Raw genomic sequence first — 21,166 nt, forward strand, 5'->3', positions numbered from 1 at the left:
CAAAATCACGAGTCATTATGCGGATAAATTTCGTACACACCACAGAATGACCGCACACCCCAAATTTCTCGATAAATTTGAGCAGTTCTGGTTTAAAATCAAAATCGAAGACAAACAAACCAGGCGGCATTTTACACCGTAATCGAAGAAATCCTTTGCTGCGCCAAAGTTCCGAAGACAAATTTGAGATTCAAACTTTCAAGGTTTGTCTTGTTCACCAGTCCGTAAAATAGTTGTTCAATATATTTATGGACACCGCTAGGAGAATCGCCAGGGTTGTTTCGCCGGAGAATCGCCAGGCCTTGGAGAATCGCCGGACAAGCGTATTTTCGCCGGAGAAATGAAATAAACCATATTTTTTTGGAGTTCTTTTTCCACGTGTCCCGGTTGCCCAAGATTCCTTTGGGGCAACCGGTTGCCCGCGTAGCAGGGTCGTTAAATAAAATCCATAGTTGCTTTCCTAATCTTTTATTGGTATAATGTATCAAATTGTTATGGTGATTGTGCAGGATTGTTGGAATATTAATTGTGATATGTTGAGGGGAAGAGAGGCGAGAGATGGAGGGAGGGAGAGAGGCGAGAGATGGCGAGAGGGAGAGAGCCAGAGAGGCGAGAGCCGAAGAGGGAAAATGGCTGGAAGAGAGGGGGGAGAACCAGATTGACTTCAATGGACCATTGACGGTATGGACGAAGGAGGGGCTCGTGAAGATGACGAAACAGGGACAATGAGGAAACTGACGAAAAAAATTTCTTCAGACGGATAACGGAACGGAGGTCTGTTCCGTTCCGTCTGTTCGAAAACATCATTCGTTTTCGTCCTCCAGCTCTAAAGAGAGAGCCAGAGAGAGTGAGAGAGAACAAGACAGATAGGAGAGAGTCAGAAAGACACAGGGAGAGAGAGAGAGAACCAGATTGAGTGAGAGGGCAAGACAGAGGAGAGAGTGAGAGAGACACAGGGAGAGAGAAAGAGAGCCAGATTGAGTGAGAGAGCAAGACAGAGAGGAGAGAGTGAGCAAGAGAGTGAGAGAGACAGAGAGGGAGAGAGAAAAAGAGAGCCAGAGAGAGCCAGAGAGAGAGTGAGAGAGCAAGACAGAGAGGAGAGAGAGAGTGAGAGCAAGACAGAGAGGGAGAGAGGGAGAGAGAAAGAGAGAGCCAGAGTGAGAGTGAGAGAGCAAGACAGAGCCAGAGAGAGAGAGAGTGAGAGCAAGACAGAGAGGGAGAGCGGGAGAGAGAAAGAGAGAGCCAGAGAGAGCGAGAGAGAGAGAGAGAGAGCAAGAGAGAGAGGGAGAGAGGGAGAGAGAAAGAGAGAGCGAGAGAGAGAGAGTGAGAGCAAGACAGAGAGGGAGAGAGAAAGAGAGAGCCAGAGAGAGAGAATGAGAGCAAGACAGAGAGGGAGAGAGGGAGAGAGAAAGAGAGAGCCAGAGAGAGAGAGTGAGAGCAAGACAGAGAGGGAGAGAGGGAGAGAGAAAGAGAGAGCCAGAAAGAGCGAGAGAGAGAGGGAGAAAGAGAGAGCGAGGGAGAAGGAAAGAGAGAACTAGAAAGAGGAGAGCAGCATCTACAACTGTAGTCATTGTCATCACCCCCTTTGATGATGGTCGTCATCCTTGTGATGATGGTCTCCGTCTCTGTCAATGATAATTAATATTCATCGTCCCAGTCAATGACAGTCCTTATCCTGGTTGACGCTGGTTGTCGTTCCCACTGTCAAAGATCGTCATCCTCATCATCAACGTCCCCCATCCCTGTCCAAAGCGGTTGCTGTCCTACAATCGTCATTTCTGTCATTGGCAGTCCTCATCCCCATAATCAACATTTCTCTTCCCTATCATCAATTGTCCTCGTCCGTCACTGGTAGCCCGTACCCATCCAGGACAGCCCTTGTCCCGGTCATCAACGGTCCTTTCTCCCGGGTTGAGGGTGCTGGTCCCTGTCATTGATGGTCTTCGTTCCCATCAAGGATGACGATCGTACACATCCAGGTTTGTCATCATCCCTGTTCATAACAATTGTCATCCCCATCATCAACAGCCCCCATCCCTGTCCACGAGCATTGTCATTCCCGTCGTCAACCAGTCATCATCCCGGTCGTTGACCATCCTCGTCACTGTCGTCAACGGTCCTTGTCTCTGTCATCGATGGTGCTCATCCACGTCTTCGACATTCATCCTCCCTGTCCATGCCAGTCGTCATCCCCAGGTCGAGGGTTGTCCCCATTGATGACTGCCATCATCTCCGTCATCGACGCAGGTCAGTCCCGCCATTGACAGTCATCATTTCCGCCGAAGATGGCCGTTGGTCCCATCATTGACGGTTTTCATACCTGTCGACTTCAATCCTCATTGACCATTGTCGTCCCCTTTGTCAACGGTTGTTGTCCCCATTCATGACGTAGTCAGTGTTGTTGTTTGACTATCAATATCTTAACAGAATAATCACAGTACACAACTTTATACAGCACATAAATTTATATCTTAATGTATTAATTACAATATATTAAACATTTCATTATTACAACTTTTCTAAAAAAGATTATAAAAATGCCTTTCTGCCATCCTAACTATCATCATTCATCCTCCCTCATCTGTTTCGCGTCATCAGTCATCCATCATCTGTGACAGATGACTAATGACTGAAGTCATTCTGTTCAGTCATCCATCCATCTCTTCGGAAAATAACAGATGATGAACTCGGACAGATCAGATGACGGTCCGACCCGACAGAAGCCTAGTTTCGGTGAAGAACTTAACTCATCTCTGAAGGAAAATTCTAAAAATACTTCCCATCGGGCATGATTTATCCACAAAACCCTTAATTTTGATAATTGAAAACTTATCCCCCTCCTTCAAGAACAGTTTCGAGTTTTGAACATCAGAAACAACGAACAGTTCCACATGAACATAATCCAAACAAGAAACAGAGAGGAAGAGAGAGATGCCATAGAGAGGTGGGTTACCCCAGATGAGTAATCTCTGGGTCTCAAACAGTTTTATTTGTGACCAGATTCAGAACTGAAATGAAAGAGAAATCTCACAAGCGACTTCAGTTCTAGAGGGATTCCTGAAAACAAGAAAAACGGGAATAAGAGTATGAGGTCTACAAGAACTAAGCGTTTGGATACTGTTACACTAATAAGAAGTGTTGGTTACGTTTCTGGAAGAACACTAAACCTTAATTTTTCAATAAATAGGAAAACATTCTCCATTAGATTTACTGAGTTTGTTTCCAGGTCACCACCCAGCAAATATATTAGAAATTGCCAAAAAGCGGCAAGTTGAATTTCCCAAAGCTATTTCATTATGAAATTAGTAATAGTTGACGACTTTATATGGTCCTGGGAAGTTTTCTTTTGGAGATTCTTGCCCGCGAATCAAATAAATAAAACTTAATGCAAAATTTAATCAAAATATATAACATATCTTTACGGGAAAATATAATGCAGAAAAATTAAATATATAAATTTCTGCAAGCAGAATTTGTGCCAGAAATATACCTAATGCTCATTTTCATGGCCATGAGAGTGGCCATGCCCCTCCCATGGATGACGCCAGCCCTACAAGAAATGATCAATCGTTTGAGGAAGTCACACCTTAACAATGGCCACTTCAAGATATGGAAGAAAATGCTACCAGAACTACTGGACCGTCTTGTTTAGCTCTGTAGAAGATCCAAAACCTGAAATCATGAGAAATTTAAACAGATCAACACATTGCCTATAAGTCCAGTATACCCGTTCTTTCTACCCTTTTCTGTTTCATCGCGTGCCAATTGAAAAAATCAAGCAAACCACACGTCTTGGCTACTGGCCAATGAAAACGATGAAATAAACAGGAAGGGTAATCAGTTTTGAAGATTATGCATCATAAAACCGGCGGGGCAATGGAATGTCCATCGTCGGATGGATGAGCAGTAATAGGAGACAGAAATTCAGAAATGTCGCCAGCCTGCTTGAATATTGTTATCAGAGAGCGGATTAATGTGAGTGAACTCCCTAAAATTCGCGGGAAACTAATCACAAATACTCAAAATACTCCTTGATTTTTTGTCTTCGTGACCATTTCTCAGTTTCCCCATGAGAAACTGAATAGTTTGACCATAACAGAGTAGTTTGAGATACTAAAAATCAAAAACACAAAATTTTAGGAAGATCCGCCTACCCAACAAAATGTAAAGGACAAAATATGTAAATTCTTTCCCAGCCCAATGAGTCAGATCGAACGAATCACGCATCAGCGACATTCCCCCGAGCCAGACAATGAACCTCTGACAAATGATATAGGGATCAATAAACCTCTGACAAATGACAAATGATTTTTTTGCACACAGTACGTAAATCCGAGAGGAAAAATGCCGCGACAGCAAGGTTGAAACTAGGGTTTCTTCCCTAAACTAGAAATCAACGACAGGAGCCAAAATCGAACCATTAACAGAATTTGCAGTGAGGAAAACACGAAAAACTGAAATTCTTGATGAGATGAAACCGAAAATCGACGAATTGCTCCCGAATCATCAAAAGCTTTAGTCCAGCACGAACCACATGACCGCGCACAACCCCTTTCCAGTGACGGTGTGCCATCGCTTGGGTTGGTGGATCGTCACTCCCTTGTAAGTCGTGCCGGCGCCGTGGCCTCCCATTCTCGACTCTCCCCGCTGCCTCTCTGGTCTACAGCTTCTCTCTGTACAAGACGGCCATTCCGAATTCTACAGAGCTCGACAGAGAATCCTCACCGTTCATCTCCCTGCAGCTCTTCTCAGAGAAAGCCAATCTTAGCCGTCCAATCCATGGACACTGGAAAAGCGGTCTTCGGGCTGCACTCTTGGGAATTCTGCAGAGCTCGACAGAGAATCCTCACCGTTCATTTCCCGTGTCATCCTCGCAGAGAACTCCAATCTTTACCGTCCGATGCATGGACCCAAAGAATCGATCTTTGGGCTGGCTTCCCAAGTAACGAGCAAGCCGATCGAGTCGGATCGGGTCGGATCAGCAAGTCGATCGAGCGTTTGTTCAAGCATACTTATCCAATGGAAAAATGCCACGTGTCAAGGCCGATCTCCCGATCCGGTCGAACACTTCGAACTGGCCGGATCGGACGTGGCTAACATCCTGGCCGTAATTTCCAAGCACGCACCCGAAGGAAACTTCTCAGCCGTCAGATCTAGTATCCTTTTCAAACGGCCCATGGGCCGATTCCGTAACGGGCCGTGCCCATAAATACTGGTCGTCTCGACTACTGCCTTCCCCGCCCCCATTCCCGCCATTTTTGCCCTCTTCCTTGTTCCGAATGTCGGCTTCTTCATCTCTCCGGTGAGCTTCGATCTCCAGTTCGATCTGATCTTCCGAAGCAGGTCAAGCCATGAGCGGCAGCAAGAGGCGAGGAGGTTTTCCAAATCCAGCCGGCGGTGATCCCAAAAGATTTCAATCTGGCGCTGCTCCCAGTGGCAATGTTAGTCCGCAGCTGCCTCAGCAGGGAAGCGCGGCAATGGAGGACGAGATGATGGATGAAGATGTCTTCTTGGAAGAAACCTTGGTGAAGTACGAGGAGGAAGAGGAGGCTCATCTCCTCCGCCACGAACTGTTGTCTTCTCGTCTGGCCAAGTGGAAGAGGCCGCATCTGTCTCCTTCCTATATTTCCCTCTCTCGGAGTGTTAGTAAGTATTGGGTTTTTGATGAATGTTTGAGTTTTTTTTTTGTGGTCTCACGGACGGTCGTTGTTTCTTTGCCTGCAGTTTTCCAGCAGCTGGACATTGATTACATAATTGGGGAAAGTCAGAAAGAGTTTCTGCCGAATACCTCTGGTCCGGCCCCGATTATTAGAATATTTGGCGTGACGAAAGAAGGTTTCTTTTTGTTTTTTTTTATTTTAATTTTTCTTCTATTTTAGCGTCTGAAACTAGGAATTTCTGGGTGTTTTTTTCCAGGGCACAGCGTGTGCTGCTTTGTTCATGGTTTTGAACCGTACTTCTTCGTTGCCTGTCCTCCTGGGATGGGCCCTGACGATATATCAACATTTCAGCAAGTTCTTGAAGTGAGATTCTTGCACTCTTATTGTTTGGTTTCTTCTCTGAGACTTGTATGCGTGCTGGATTTATCATGTCTTCCTCTTTTCTCTATCTTTGACAGGGAAGAATGAGGGAAGCGAATAGGAATAGTAATGTTCCTAAGTTCGTGAAACGGATGGAAATGGTGCAAAGAAAAAGTATTATGCATTATCAGCAGCAAGAATCACTGCACTTTCTCAAGATTGTCGTAACTTTACCAACAATGGTCGCCACTTGTCGCGGTATCAGGCTTTTCTACTTGTTTTAATTTTCTTATGTATCATCGTTAATGAATTTTCAGGACTATTTCACTGACGCAAAATCTGCACTATTGCCGCTTTAATTGAGGATAGAGATAGTTTAGGGTTCGATTAGAAGAAGATATGGGTAAGGGTTTCTTACTTAATTTTTTTCTGTTATCAGGTATTCTTGAAAGAGGAATACAAATTGAAGGCCTTGGTCACAAGAGTTTCCTGACCTATGAAAGTAATGTTCTGTTTGCACTACGTTTCATGATTGACTGCAATATAGTCGGAGGCAACTGGATTGAGCTTCCCATTGGAAAGTACAAGAAGGCATCAAAGAGCATCACCAGCTGCCAATTAGAATTAGAGTGCCTGTATCCTCTACCCATTCATGTTAAATTAGTACAATTACCTGACTATCTGGGAAAATGAATGACGTCTTATGTAAAAGGTTATAACCTTAAGTTAATGTTGCTTAGATATTCTGAATTGGTCAGCCATGTTCCCGATGGCGAATTCTCGAAGATGGCTCCGTTTCGTATTTTGAGCTTTGACATTGAGTGCGCAGGTCGCAAGGGACATTTTCCTGAGCCAAATCATGATCCTGTCATTCAGGTTTCTCTTTGGTCTTAATGAGGAGAGCTTATTAGTTTTTATTTGGCTGTCTAATTTCATGCAAGGAGAACCTTATTCTTTACGATTGGATGCTTATGTGTCAGATAGCAAACTTGGTGACGCTTCAGGGAGAGGATCAACCACTTATACGTAATGTCATGACATTGAAGTCATGCTCACCAATTGTTGGTGTTGATGTTATCTCCTTTGACAAAGAGAGAGAAGTGTTGCTTGCTTGGAGGGTAGAATACTTACCTTGTCATCCTCTATCTACCCAGTATTTACCTGATCTTGATTCTATTTCCGCAATATACATCATATGTTGGTACCCGTTTAAATGAAGAAGAAAAAAATTAGGAATGATCTCTATTCGTTCTTGTTTCTGGATGATGAACTACTGTATTTACATCTTTAATTTTTTTGGTTTCAGATAGTGTTTTGTTGTATCAAGATATTAGTGCTGTGTCTAAGTTTTGATCAAATGTTTGTCAACATACTATACATTTGTTTTATATTTTATTACTGGCACTGAGCTATATGAAAACCAAGATACCCTCTTTTTGATATCCATTTTTTTGTGAAATTAAACAGAGTAGAATAAGTTACTAGATTGACTTGATTACTTACGTAACCTTTATTGCAGGACTTTGTTCGTGAAATAGACCCTGACATAATAATTGGCTACAACATTTGCAAGTTCGACCTGCCCTATCTCATTGAGGTGCATCTTCTTTCATTATTCATCACATAAATGTCTAGTATTCTAGATGGACTGATGAGTTCCGTTTTCGACAGAGAGCTGAGTCCCTTGGAATAGCCGAGTTCCCTGTCCTAGGTCGCATCAGAAACAGCCGTGTTCGTATCCGTGATACCACCTTTTCTTCTCGGTATTCATCTAATCGTTGTCATTGTTGCTTTAAAAATGATGTACGGTTTTTTACATTGATGGTAATCTAGCATGTTTGATTTTACCGAGTTTTCTCTCGGGCACGGAATGTGCTCAAGAGATACTGTTAACCATCTGATGAGTAACTCTACTATGTTTGGCTGTTAACTTATTATTACTCTATTCACATTATTACCCCTATTCTGGGAAATTTACTGATGGCATCGCCTCTTGATGGTGAAGATATTGGTTTCTTTCTGAGGAGCACTTTGTTGATTACCACCGTTCTCAATATCAGAACTTTGTCATCTTTGGGAGTTTTTGTAAACGCTCGATGTACTTTTTAACATCAATTTTGGACGTATAATCTCTTACAGTCAGTACGGTATGCGGGAAAGTAAAGACGTAACGATTGAAGGGAGAGTCCAGTTTGATCTGCTTCAGGTCATAACATTGTATTTCCATTTGTAGTTTACGTTCTTGGCTCAGTTGGTGATCCCTCATTTTTGCAGGCTGTGCAACGAGATTACAAACTTAGTTCATACTCTTTAAATTCCGTCTCCGCACACTTTCTCGGAGAACAAGTGAGGTTTCTCCCTGATTCAGCATCATTTTATCTTGATTTATCTGGTAATTAATCACCGTGGATGTTTAGAAAACTTTTGGGTGCCAGAACCAGTATACTTTTTTACTAGGAGGAAACTGAAAAATGTTTTTGTTTACTTTTTCTACACGGTCTCCCCAACTGTGCACAACATCCACTCAATTCACCGGTTTCCAATTCTTTGGTAATGATTCATGAAATCGTGGTCAAATATTGTGAGGGTCTTTCTGTATTGAGTATTCTTCTTCTGCTGATGCGTATATTACTATTCTGTGCTTTGAAACTTACCTTCTCGTAACTACTCATTTATCAGTACTTCGCACTCTCATCAATTCATCACATGATCCCTTTTTTCGATTGGCATTACTGACCTTTATTCACCTGCACCTGACTGCACTTTTGTTCACAATGTTTATGCATAAGACCAAGCTTATACATAAACTTTGTATTTCTGATATTTTTTCTTCAAAAAAAATAATAATGCATTCTTGGTCGCAGAAAGAGGATGTCCATCACTCAGTTATTTCTGATCTTCAACACGGAAACTCAGAGACCCGACGAAGACTTGCTGTTTATTGTCTGAAGGTGAGCTATTTTCTCGAAATTCGGTGAACTGTTGTATTCCCGTTTGCTTGAGAAGCTCTTTAATCTTTCCCTCTTTGGGTAGATATGATGGTTTTTACCTATCATCTCGTTGAACTGTCATCTCATTATGAGATATGCTTCTATTTGAAAAACAGTTACATGGTACTATGGTATGCCCACTCTGTTTTCGGTCAAATTAGTAAATACCAGCATCTCTTTTGTTATCCTAAGGAATCCTTTTTGTATACCGCTTAGTCATTAGCAAGGCAAGATTGCTTGTATGACTTAAATTATATTCTTCTGTATTTGAGCCATTAAAATGTCCAATGAGACTAAGATCGGCGAGACCAAATGGTTTTAGCCATGGTTTAATGTGTACCTTTAGAAGTCTGTTTACCTTAGCCTCTTGGCTATTTTAATATTAGATAACATTGTACTAGGATATTTAATTGAGATTCTGATTTAGCTATTTGAAAAGGATCCGACTATTATTTTGGTCTTTCAAATGTAGGATGCTTACCTTCCTCAAAGGCTTCTTGACAAGCTAATGTTCATATATAACTATGTGGAAATGGCTCGTGTGACTGGCGTGCCCATTTCTTTCCTCCTTGCTCGAGGCCAGAGTATTAAGGTGACTTGGTTGATAAACACTCATTTTTAGCAATTCTGCCTCATGTTTTAGGGTTGAATTTTTTTCTTCAGGTTCTTTCTCAGCTTCTCCGTAAGGCAAGGCAAAGAAACCTTGTGATTCCAAATATTAAAGGCCAGGGATCTGGTCAAGATACTTTTGAGGGTGCAACTGTAAGCTCCAGATAATGATAATTTTCATTGTTTTTCATTCTTTTCTGTGCACGTTTATTTGCTATGGGTGGCTATTAATTTGGATACTGGAAAATTTATCTTGAATCTGTTCAACATCGAGTAATCATATTGAGAATGGGTTCTTATTTAGTCCTCCAATTGCGTTTAAACTTCATAATCAGTTTTTAAAATGATTTGATCATCGATTTCAGGCGATCCTCCTCTTTCCTTCTTCAAAACAAAAAAACAGTGGTTAAAAACCCGGCTGGATAATCAGAAATAATGTCTTACAAATTCTCTTTTTTGCCTCCTGACTCATTTTTGCTGTGTTGAACACTGCAGTAGCAGTGCTCTTCGCTGCATCTGTCAACCAGATTAAGGTTTATAATGAAGAACCTCACTAGTTTATTTGTGGAATACGTGTTCAAATATTAGTTTCATAAAAGGCCATTTATTAATGGTTCATGAGTAGACCCAACCGAAGGAAGTAAAGCATGAGTTCAGACACCCTGGACTGGGCTTGTTCACTGATGGTCCATCAGCGGATACATTAAGGACATGAAAAAAATGTAAAGCAAGTCAAAGGGGCACAGTGCTGGATGTCTGTGGTCAACAATGTTAATGTTATGTTTTGTGCATTCATTATATCTTATGCAATCTTTTGCTGATTGGATGGAAAGGTAGGCTGTATATGTTTGAAGAACAAGATTAACGCTGTCCCATGAATAGAGGCCGCTTGACTTTTAACCTCCTCTGCGGCAGGTGTTGGAGGCAAGAGCAGGGTTTTATGAGAAACCCATCGCCACTTTGGATTTTGCATCATTGTATCCTTCCATCATGATGGCCTACAATCTATGCTACTGCACGCTGGTAAGTTTTCTTCATCTGCGGCTATTAAACATGAATTTGAAATCAGCAATCGGAAACCTTGAAGTTTTTCATTGCTGCGTTTGATTATCTTCTTGAAGGTGACTCCAGAAGATGCTCGTAAATTAAATTTGCCTGCAGAGGTCTTCAACAAGACTCCTTCCGGTGAAATCTTTGTCAAACCAACTTTACAAAAGGTAAAATGTCTTGCCTTGGATCGATATACGGTATTATAAAGGTTATTTTTTTATTCAAACTGACTTTCTTGTGTTTTTCACAGGGTATACTACCAGAGATTCTTGAGGAGCTTCTTGCGGCTCGTAAAAGAGCAAAAGCTGATCTGAAGGTGTACCCACTATAGTGCTGTGCTTTTGATTGCACTATTCAATGGATTTCTATTTTCTTGTATTTCTGAGCACAATTTTTTCCTCATTTCAGGAAGCGAAAGACCCATTTGAGAAGGCCGTACTGGATGGCCGACAATTAGCGCTCAAGGTAAAAACCTTTGCTTTTCAATTATTCCGTTGTGAATTCATTTAAAGCGTATTTTTTCTTGAAGATAATTGTTATAACACTATCTTTGGTAACATTACAATGGCAGATAAGTGCAAATTCTGTGTACGGTTTCACTGGAGCAACCATTGGACAACTGCCTTGTCTAGAGATATCCTCCAGTGTCACTAGCTATGGTATTTCTCAATTCATTCTTCTCATACTTCGTTCAGGTTTTTTCTATATTTCTGCCGAATTTCTTAGCTGTATACCTTGACTCATTTTGAAGGTCGGCAGATGATTGAACACACTAAGAAGCTTGTCGAGGAAAAATTCACGACAATCGCTGGCTATGAGCACAATGCAGAGGTATATCTTCCGATGCTAAAAAATTTGAATGTTTTCATATCAGTTTCATCATCAAATTCACATGTTGGATCTGTAGAAATTTTATGTATAATCTGCTCCACAGGAGCTGCATTATTTCTTTGCTTACCAAAAGAATGTTGTCGTAGTTAAGAGAATATGGATGTAATGAGGGGAGAAAGCGTGGGATTCTTCCATACTGTTGTATTCCTTGTTGTCCAGAGATCCAACACTTTCGCTTTAAAGTGTTCTGTCAAATCAGATTTTTAATTCTCTGATTTTGAGTCCAAATTGTCGGAGTCTTTCTGTCCGCTGAGGGAGTTCTATCTGTTAAGGAAAGTGAGACGCCCTGTGTCCAAGAAGAGAGAAGTAGAGAAGAAGAGAGAAGGGGATCTCACGATCTTCAATCAAATGCCATTCAGGCTGGATCATTACAGAACAGAAGATAGAAATAGGGAGTAGAAGATGGACAGGGCGACGGGCGGAGCCGCCTCCTTGGGAGACATATTTGAGTAAGAAAAGCCTCATTGAACAAATGCATTAGACAGGTATTTATATCCGCCCATATGATCGTTGAATTGTTGATGCACTGCCTACTGTTGTCCATCCTCTGTGCAAATAGCAGCAGTAGCCGTTGAAGCCCTCTTTTGAAATAACAGTGTGTCGGAAGCAACGGTCATCCAGTCTTTGAACGAGGTCGACCGTTGCTTTGGTGTCAGCTTCCTTATTAAGCAACGGTCTTCCATATTGTTGTATTCCTTGTTGTCCAGAGATCCAACACTTTCGCTTTAAAGTGTTCTGTCAAATCAGATTTTCAATTCTCTGATTTTGAGTCAAAATTGTCGGAGTCTTTCTGTCCGCTGAGGGAGTTCTATCATATCATGTCGTTCACTAGAATTATTATTTAGGATAAGCAATTTAAGATCTGACCAAGGTTTGATTATAAGAAACTAATCATGAAAATCTTCCAAACAGAATAAGCTTTCCTCATAATAAATAGTCATAGTCTCTTGCTAAGTGCGTCGCGTATTGTGGCAGGTGATTTACGGAGACACAGATTCCGTTATGGTGCAGTTTGGCGTGTCAACTGTTGAGGCTGCGATGAAACTAGGAAGAGAAGCAGCCGAACATATAAGTGGCACTTTTACCAAGGTTCGTAGTTCTCTCTAATTTATTTGGTTTATTTCTCTCTTTTTCCTAATTAGATCCCCCCCTCGTTTGCAATGATACTGTGATTTTATTGAACCCCAATGTTTTCGTCTTGGGGGATCCCTTCTTCTGTTTTCAAACCTAGATATACTTCCTTTTTATCGTTTATATTTGATTATTGTAAATTACATTGAGCGGACGAAACCAAATATTTCTAAATCACTTCTTATGCTATTTAAAGCCCATCAAGCTGGAGTTTGAAAAGGTTTACTATCCGTACCTGCTTATCAGCAAGAAGAGATACGCTGGTTTGTTTTGGACGCGTCCAGATAACTTCGACAAAATGGACACGAAAGGCATGCGTTGGAACTTTCTTTTGATTTCTGTAACCACTTTGTCAGGAAGCAAAAGTTGTGTGACTGATCCTTCTTCTCTTATTTTCGTGCAGGGATTGAGACAGTCAGAAGAGACAACTGCCTTCTTGTTAAGAACCTAGTAACTGAATGCCTCAACAAGATATTGATCGAACGGGATGTTCCAGGGGCTGTACAGTATGTTAAGAACACAATTGCTGATTTACTTATGAATCGCATGGATTTATCGCTCTTGGTTATTACAAAGGTTAAGTGTCTCGTTCATCTTGTTGTATTTTTCTTAATTTTTTGCCTTTTTCGTGATTATTAATCGTTTATATACTTATGTCGTTTTCCTTTCAGGGTCTTACGAAGACGGGTGATGATTATGCAGTTAAGGCGGCACACGTTGAACTTGCTGAGAGAATGCGCAAGGTTTAGATGAAATCTTGTCCTTTACATATTGGCATTCGAACATTATCATAATCCTCTTTACGCATAAGTTGTAGATTTTAAGTTTTCCTCTTTCTAAAGAAAAAAATAAAAGACAATAAAATAAAATGACCGAAGAAAAAACATAAAAAATAAAGGTAAAAAATGAAAAAGGAAAAGTAAAGAATAATTTTTTTAAAAAAATGACTAAACAATTCTTTACTGGTTCTTCGCTTTAAAATTTTTTGATAAACCTGCATTGCTATTCTTAAAATTTTAACTGATTATTTGTGCAGCGGGATCATGCCACTGCACCAAATGTCGGGGACCGTGTTCCATATGTCATTATTAAAGCTGCCAAGGGTGCTAAGGTAATTTTACTTACTATTGAATTAGACAAGTCGGAAGCTCTGAAATATTTACTTGTTGATCGGCGCAGGCCTATGAAAGATCTGAAGACCCTATTTACGTGTTGGAGAACAACATTCCCATAGACCCACAGTACTACCTTGAGAATCAATTAAGCAAGGTCTATTAATGATGATGTTCCCTGGATTCACTTGCTCACTTCCTAATCACGACTTTGACACTCATTCATTAACTAATGCTGTAATGTGACAGCCTCTCTTGAGAATATTTGAGCCCATTCTTAAGAATGCCAGTCGAGAACTCCTTCATGGAAGCCATACCCGAGCCGTGTCCATTTCAACTCCTTCAAACAGTGGTATTATGAAATTTGCAAAGAGGCAGCTAACCTGCCTTGGATGCAAGGCTGTAATCAGGTGCGCATATCTGCCCTTGTCATTATTACGGATCTTATCTCACGTTCAAAGGGAAATAAGCTCATTATGAAGAAACTAGGAAAAATTTAATGGTAATTTGCTTCTATATTCTGAGTAGCGTTATTACTAATACCCATGAAGCTTAGTATTTTCATTAAATAAGTACCCTTTAGGGTTCACCGACGATGATGAGTTTGTCATCTACGAGGGATGATGACGAGTTATCCTCATTATCACCCTTGTGCAGCCGGAATGACGCGGGCAAAATCATCATTGTCATCCCAACTATTTTAAAAAAAAATCATTATCATCCTAACCACATGAAATGACGAGGATGATGACAACTCAGCATTGTTATCTGGAAGAGTAACTATAGAAAGGGACGGGAGGACAATGGTGGGTCATCATCGTCTTATCATCCTCATCCAAAGTGATAGCAAATTATAGTACCCTTAATCAAGTTCTGAATTCATGTATTTGCTTCTAGCGATGCGGATCACACTCTTTGCCGGCACTGCAAAGGGAGAGAGGCTGAACTGTATTGCAAGACCGTAGCAAATGGTATAATGTTTCCCCTACCAACTTCAGCAGTATCATGACAGTATGATGAACTTTGGGGAAAAAATGTCAACTTCACTATCACCATGACCAATTGCTGGCTTTTATTTCTTGTATTTGTGTCTTCAGTGGCTGAGCTGGAGTCTCTGTTTGGGAGGTTATGGACACAGTGCCAGGAGTGCCAAGGTTCTCTCCATCAGGATGTGCTCTGCACTAGGTCACTTCTCTCACTACTTGGTCTACCGTTCACATAGCATTTTCTATCACCGATAACGTTGTTGGGAGGAAGATGATCAGTCCTCATCAGGATGACGATGACAATTTTGTAACCGTCATCCTATCTCATCACTTTTCCATTGGTTGGATGAAGTTGACGATTTTGTCTCATCATCACATATTGTATCTATTTCTGTTAACCGCACTCAGATGAGAAGGGACAGTGGTGAATTCCCCATCATCATCGTCATTAGTCTGCAACCAGAATGATGACGATGATGATGATGATGAAATAATCATCGTCGGTCAAGCTGTTGACGATGATGAGAATCAATGATGATGGGCTTTTGATGACGATGATTCTTCGTCATCCCCAAACACTATTTGAACATATCCCGCGAGGAATTAACGATATCCAGTATCATGTTTTAGCCGGGACTGCCCCATCTTTTACCGAAGGAAGAAGGCGCAGAAAGACATGGCTGAAGCTAAGACACAGCTCGACAGATGGGACTTCTGATTCATGTGAGATTACACTTTTACTGATTTTGCTGAAAAAGTTATTAATGGCTATTTTTTACTCTTTTATCGCTCTATGCAGGGTGCTTTGGACCCTAAAACATCCGGGTTCTTTCAAGCGATCCGTTGGATGGACCGTCGGATGTGTGAAATCTTTTGGTCCATCAGATGGACGAGCGGGTAAATCTGGAGAGAATTATATGTCTGAAAAGAGCATCAAGATCGAGTGCTTTTCTGAAGAAGATTGCCAGCGAAGAGAATCTCAAGGTACTTCGTGTTCTTTGTCATCTTTTTTTCCCGTGTATATTTTCTGTTTGTTTTACCAATCCCTTGTATGCCCTCAAGGTCTTATGCCGCGAACCAGCCGATCTGGCTAGATTGCTGAATTCTTCAATATGTTATACATTAATATTCACGGTCATGAAAAAAAATCACCTTGTTTGATCGGCTTATTGGGTATATTACGTCAAATTGATCGATTAGCTTGTCTGATCCAATTTTTTTTCGGCCATCTTGGCAGAGGTGGACTTGATTTGTTGTCAACTCGGTCAATCTGAACTTAGAACAATTTCGGCTGATCACTGAACCTAATGATTGGGCCCATGTTATCCGTTGAATCACTTCAATGAAATGCTTTCAAATTATGCAGGATCCCCATTAGAATTTCTTTTTGTCTTTATTCGGACGTTTATTAGAATCTCAGCATTTTCTAGTATGCATATAAATTTACATAATTGGAAAGAAAGCTGTGAAATCAAGGAAGACAGTTTACTGGTTTTGCCTCTGTAGTGAGCTAAATTTTAGTTACGAACATTCTGATACGACCCCGAACAATGAAATAAAATTTCAATTACGTCAAATGTTTCAGATGTTGAGAACCAGAGGACTCAGTTTATTCTTGGGTACGTTTTTGTTGCGAAACCAATGCCTTAAATAAGGGGATGTGTCTTTACTGGGCCAGTGTTTCTCATAAACCCGGCCCGGTATCATGGAGTTCGTGAAAAAAAATAGAGAACATATTCAATAATGTTTCTTTGGGTCTTATTCTATCTTTGGAGAATCTATTATTCTTAATACTTTTTAAATATTAGAGAGTATGTCAATTTTAAACATTGGGCTTTATGTGTCTCCAAGCTACCCGTTTTCAGGGGTAAGCGGTCAACCTTGTGTGGAAGAGAAATGAAGAATTCCTATTTCCATATCCACAATCAATAATTTGAATAATTAGAGTTAAATGTTTTAGTTGCCCGGATGGCGGATGCTTCTGGGGCAGTGCAAGGATATGAAGGGGAGATAGGGAAAAGTTATAGGAATTGGTTCTTTCATGATACCCTTCATATTTCCATAATTATTTCCATATTTCCATAATTATTTCCATATTTCCATAATTAAGACTTGGGGAGAGAACAAAGAGAGAGCAGGACGAATGGGACAGGATGAAATGTCGTTTTGATCAGTCATCCATCGGAGAGTCTGTAGTTTCATTATGTTTCCGTTCGAGTAACTGGACATAATGGATGACTGCAATCCTACAGTAAATTTCAGCCACCCATGTCAGCACATACAACGTGTGCCCGCCATCGCCCACATGCTATTCTTGCACGGATGATAACCAGCTTCATGTGCCCATGCTGCCCACCATAACGAATAATATAAATTTTACAAATATATGTTACTATATATTTTTTATTTTATTAAAATATTAAATATATTATGATAAATATTTATTAAATTACATAAATATTATAACTTACTCTATATCTCAAGTTTCACTTAAATGTGTATCCTTTGTTAAAGAAGAGATTAATTTCTGATTTATAAAACTTCTGATATTTTTTATTAACTAATGAAATTGTATTCCTACCTTCTATCAACCCCTTTCTTGTTATATATTTTTTATAAACTAGAGAAGGTGAGAAATTACATAAATGGATTTTGCTAGGCCTGAATTAAATGACTAACAATACCCATATTTAGGCACATCAGACTAGATGATTCTTATTATTATTGACATTGTCATGATATACACCGATATACAGGGATGAGTACAATAATGATGATGATGATAAATAGTTCATCTAACAAAGCTTATATATGATTCCATAATGATAATGTTTGATTTTATTCACTAGAGGATAAATAATGGGATGAAAATTTTGAACTGGTGATGATGGGATGCGTCAAGAGTTGCACTGGGAACCCTATAACTATTAAGTATTCAAACGTACTTCCTTAAGATTTACTAAAAATATATGTCATTTATCTTTCATTGGGTTTTATTAAGATTCAATTTCAACATTCACATTCATATTATTCACACATGTATATATTAATATTATCTTATTACTTAACATAGAAACATAATTAACACATTCATGGTCATGAGAACTTATACATGTATAAACAGGATAAACTAGATGTTATGGTTAATTATGTCACTTAAGGTTTCTGACTTGAAAGCACAGAGCAAGGGTCAAATCTTCAATTAGAAAATATTGAAAGGGTAAATTTAATTATATTCATATTTTTGAAATTCAATATAAACTTAGGTACATGAATTGAGTTAAATTTAATAAAATCCCACCAGTATTATTTTTCAAAATAATTGTAGGAAGGTAAGTAAATATCAAAAAAAGAAATTTTTGGGAATATTCTGGAAATCTATAATGAGAAATAGTAATAATTCAAACAGAATTACCTTCACCAGCACTTTGGCTGCGCCACTTGACGGGGATCGAGGCAGTGTTTGTGGCATGCATGAAATGAGTAGAGTGAAGTGATTTTATCACAGAGATGATGTCAGATATGCTCCGATGAGTGGCAGTGTACAAGTGATACCATCTTACCAATACTGAAAGTATCAGATATGGAGATTGGGGCGCACTGTTGAGTGGTACTGTCAATTTTGACATGAAGGATGATCAAAAACCTTGGCTGTTCTAAAGGATGATGACACATGAAAAAGGATGAATAAATGAGTCTAAGAAATATTAAAGGTTACACCAACCTCGTCGTCATGTGCCCAACTAGTCGAAAAAAGCTTTCTCTTCATGTGTCTTGATCATATCATGCTCCTTCAATCCGTTGATGTCAATACTCAAAAAGTTCCAAACAATATTTTGAATTAGAAAATCAATTTACTAATTGTAATTTGGAGCAAAATCCTAGGGTACCTTTTTTAAAAAGATGGAGGGGTCGATTTATAGATCGCTGCCATGGATGGATATAGTAAACTAACCTTAGACTTTGAGTTCAAAACTCCTCATAGATCATTATATAATGCACTTAGAGGTTGGATAAATCTAGGTTGTTGACATTTTTTCTCTCCTCCTTGATCATCTTCATGGATCACCAATGTGGCATACAATCATCAGATTTTCCAAAGAGTCTGAGTCAAAATCCACATATAGAAATATGTTATATGCATGTTGTCGCATGCTCCTTGATTTTGACGTGAAGTACTTTTTACTTGCATAAAATTTTACGTACTCAATCAGTTACAGACATGTGTCCTTAAAAAGGTATCAATCCTTGGCATATAAATTCATGTGGCTAATCTCATTATGCCATTTGTGCTTGGAAAAAGGTAAAAAGACAAAAAATAATTTTTTGTGCGTTGATTGCATTTTTACCTTCATCAAATAACATTATAACACATATACCGGCGTATCTAAAGACCTAGGCACATTTATTGTGAAAAAACATATCATTTTCTCTATTTTATAGATGTCTTTTATGTGAAATATGTTGAATGGTGCTCATTTATCATTTGAGCAGCCAATGATTGGCTGAAGCCAATCATTAGCCACAATCCCAATGAAGTGGATTGTGACAGCTGGCAAAGTGGAGTGGATCAATGCATGAAAAACCCCTAAAATATTAAAATAAATACATCTAGAATTATATGTTGACTGATAACATTACGTTATTTATGAATTGAATGTCAGAAATTTAAAAAAGATACCAGAAAATTAGGAAGATATGAATGTCATTCTAAAAGTATAATAAATTATTTTAAACTTGAATAGCATATATCTATGATCATTTTAATTGAAATAAACACGTCAAAAAATATGAATTTGTTATTAAAATTAGGATGGTATAGGCTATTATCAGTATATTAAGAGATGAAGAATAAATGAAATTAGTATTTATGCTGGGTTTCATTATGTGTTGATCTTGGATGTGGCTGATTTTATCCTTATTTCACAATTCTTATTTTAGGTTCTAAAGTTTCATAGGCTCTCATGATTTCCCTTGACGTATGCAACCTCTCAATCTGTTTATTAAATATCCATAAATTCAGATTCTCGTGGTCTTCTAATGCATGATCTCACTGAAAGCTCCATCATAAATTTATTAGCATGATAATGTGGGTTTATTTTGTCACAGGTTAGTGTAAGAAACATTTTTTTGTGTTTTGTTTATATGTTCCTCATTTATTCACAACTCAATGCTAGATTCTTTTATTCCAATAAAAGTATCATTATTTTACCCCTCCACAGTCTTTATCTTTTCATTCGTAGGATAATCATTATATGCAATTTCATTACCATATCGACTAAAAAATATAATAATAAAATAGATGTTTTTAGATTGTCTACATCTAAAATTATAAAATGTTCATCTGGTCTGATAATTTTGCCAAGCCTTTCCCATTTTTAAAGCCTAATATTTAATTATTCATTATAATTCCATGTTATTCATCCTGTCATCAATAAAACCCCATGTTTAGGACCTAAATTTCTCCCATTTTGGCCCAGTCCTTTTTAATGGTTATAGCATCATACTTACATTTTCCTGATTGGGTTACTTCACTTAATATATGATAACATATGATCCATGAATTATAATAGCTTTAATAGAGAAATTCAAACGGTTAAAAGATACTCCATAAATACTTGATATTTACATTAATACAGGAAATGAGTAAATTTATCTCACTACATGATTTGAGGTTATACAAAACAGTTTGAGTGCATAAAAACTATGCAATTTTTTTCACCTAACATTTATTAAATTTATTTACTTTAATTTAACGTTTCTGAAGAATATTTCCAGTAATTGGTATATATTTTCCAAATTATAATAATTTCGTGACATGGTGGTTTTCTTATTATAAGTATGGGTTTGACTTTGAGTTTTACAAAATAAATAAAAAAAACGTTAAAGATATATTGGATTGACCACCTTGGTGTAGAAGTTTGTTATCCACTCATAAACCAGGTAATCTAGTGGACCTGCTGCAATCATGTGTTGCCCAACCACGCTAAGGCAAGATGTGTCGATAAAAAGTCATCTGTGAACCAGGCTGGCTTTCTTGGGTGAGCTCCTCAAATACCAGGCGCTTCCTCTGATTGCTGCTTAGTCATCCCTTCCACTAGAAGATCAGGTGGCCTATTTTCTAGCTCACTATGCCCTGTGTTGAGTTATACTATGATTGATGTCCAAAATGTAATTTATGAAATTGATCTAAGGTGATGAATCGCATCACCTTATGTCAATTTAAATCCACTACTGTTTGGTTCCTTGAACAAGTCATCTTATGTTGTGTATATGCCCATCCATTAGATATACCCATGTAGTCCACACATAATATCTCATTTTCTTCTTCGTGATCAATTCCACCATAGATTTACGAGGTTCTTCTCACAATTATA

General features: G+C 39.0%; 2 protein-coding genes across 2 annotated transcripts; one reads left to right on the forward strand and one right to left on the reverse strand.

Moving 5' to 3' along the window:
- Positions 1 to 2,792: 2,792 nt before the first annotated feature.
- Positions 2,793 to 4,692, reverse strand: LOC144705324 (NADH dehydrogenase ubiquinone 1 beta subcomplex subunit). The gene is made up of 4 exons (XM_078577933.1): positions 4,532 to 4,692; positions 3,627 to 3,672; positions 3,491 to 3,550; positions 2,793 to 3,057 (listed from the first exon to the last, which is right to left on the reverse strand). The coding sequence occupies exons 1-3, from the start codon at positions 4,630 to 4,632 to the stop codon at positions 3,491 to 3,493; spliced, it is 207 nt and encodes a 68-aa protein (XP_078434059.1). The 5' UTR covers positions 4,633 to 4,692; the 3' UTR covers positions 2,793 to 3,057.
- A 526-nt stretch (positions 4,693 to 5,218) lies between these two features.
- LOC144705323 (DNA polymerase delta subunit 1) lies at positions 5,219 to 15,956 on the forward strand. Its single transcript, XM_078577932.1, has 31 exons — positions 5,219 to 5,646; positions 5,725 to 5,835; positions 5,917 to 6,023; positions 6,119 to 6,278; positions 6,460 to 6,655; positions 6,761 to 6,896; positions 7,001 to 7,138; positions 7,540 to 7,617; positions 7,692 to 7,783; positions 8,160 to 8,226; positions 8,295 to 8,366; positions 8,885 to 8,971; positions 9,483 to 9,602; positions 9,674 to 9,772; positions 10,535 to 10,642; positions 10,741 to 10,836; positions 10,920 to 10,985; positions 11,078 to 11,134; positions 11,241 to 11,328; positions 11,421 to 11,500; positions 12,536 to 12,649; positions 12,888 to 13,002; positions 13,095 to 13,267; positions 13,363 to 13,434; positions 13,728 to 13,802; positions 13,871 to 13,960; positions 14,053 to 14,213; positions 14,701 to 14,774; positions 14,901 to 14,988; positions 15,420 to 15,512; positions 15,589 to 15,956. Exons 1-30 carry the CDS (start codon positions 5,352 to 5,354, stop codon positions 15,505 to 15,507), a joined length of 3,303 nt encoding a protein of 1,100 aa, XP_078434058.1. The 5' UTR covers positions 5,219 to 5,351; the 3' UTR covers positions 15,508 to 15,512; positions 15,589 to 15,956.
- Positions 15,957 to 21,166: the final 5,210 nt, after the last annotated feature.

The sequence above is a fragment of the Wolffia australiana genome, chromosome 7 (genome assembly GCF_029677425.1).
Source record: "Wolffia australiana isolate 7733 chromosome 7, ASM2967742v1".
Classification (NCBI taxonomy): Eukaryota; Viridiplantae; Streptophyta; class Magnoliopsida; order Alismatales; family Araceae; genus Wolffia; species Wolffia australiana.

Bases quoted from the DNA above. Each gene is read 5' to 3' on its own strand.
- LOC144705324 (XM_078577933.1), bottom strand. From the start codon at position 4,632: ATGGGAGGCCACGGCGCCGGCACGACTTACAAGGGAGTGACGATCCAC. The intron at 3,673-4,531 runs GTTCGTGCTGGA...TCATGATTTCAG, and splicing joins GGGTTGTGCGCGGTCATGTG to GTTTTGGATCTTCTACAGAG. The intron at 3,551-3,626 runs GTAGCATTTTCT...CATTTCTTGTAG, and splicing joins AAGACGGTCCAGTAGTTCTG to GGCTGGCGTCATCCATGGGA.
- LOC144705323 (XM_078577932.1), top strand. From the start codon at position 5,352: ATGAGCGGCAGCAAGAGGCGAGGAGGTTTTCCAAATCCAGCCGGCGGT. The intron at 10,837-10,919 runs GTAAAATGTCTT...TGTTTTTCACAG, and splicing joins TCAAACCAACTTTACAAAAG to GGTATACTACCAGAGATTCT. The intron at 13,435-13,727 runs GTTTAGATGAAA...TTATTTGTGCAG, and splicing joins TTGCTGAGAGAATGCGCAAG to CGGGATCATGCCACTGCACC.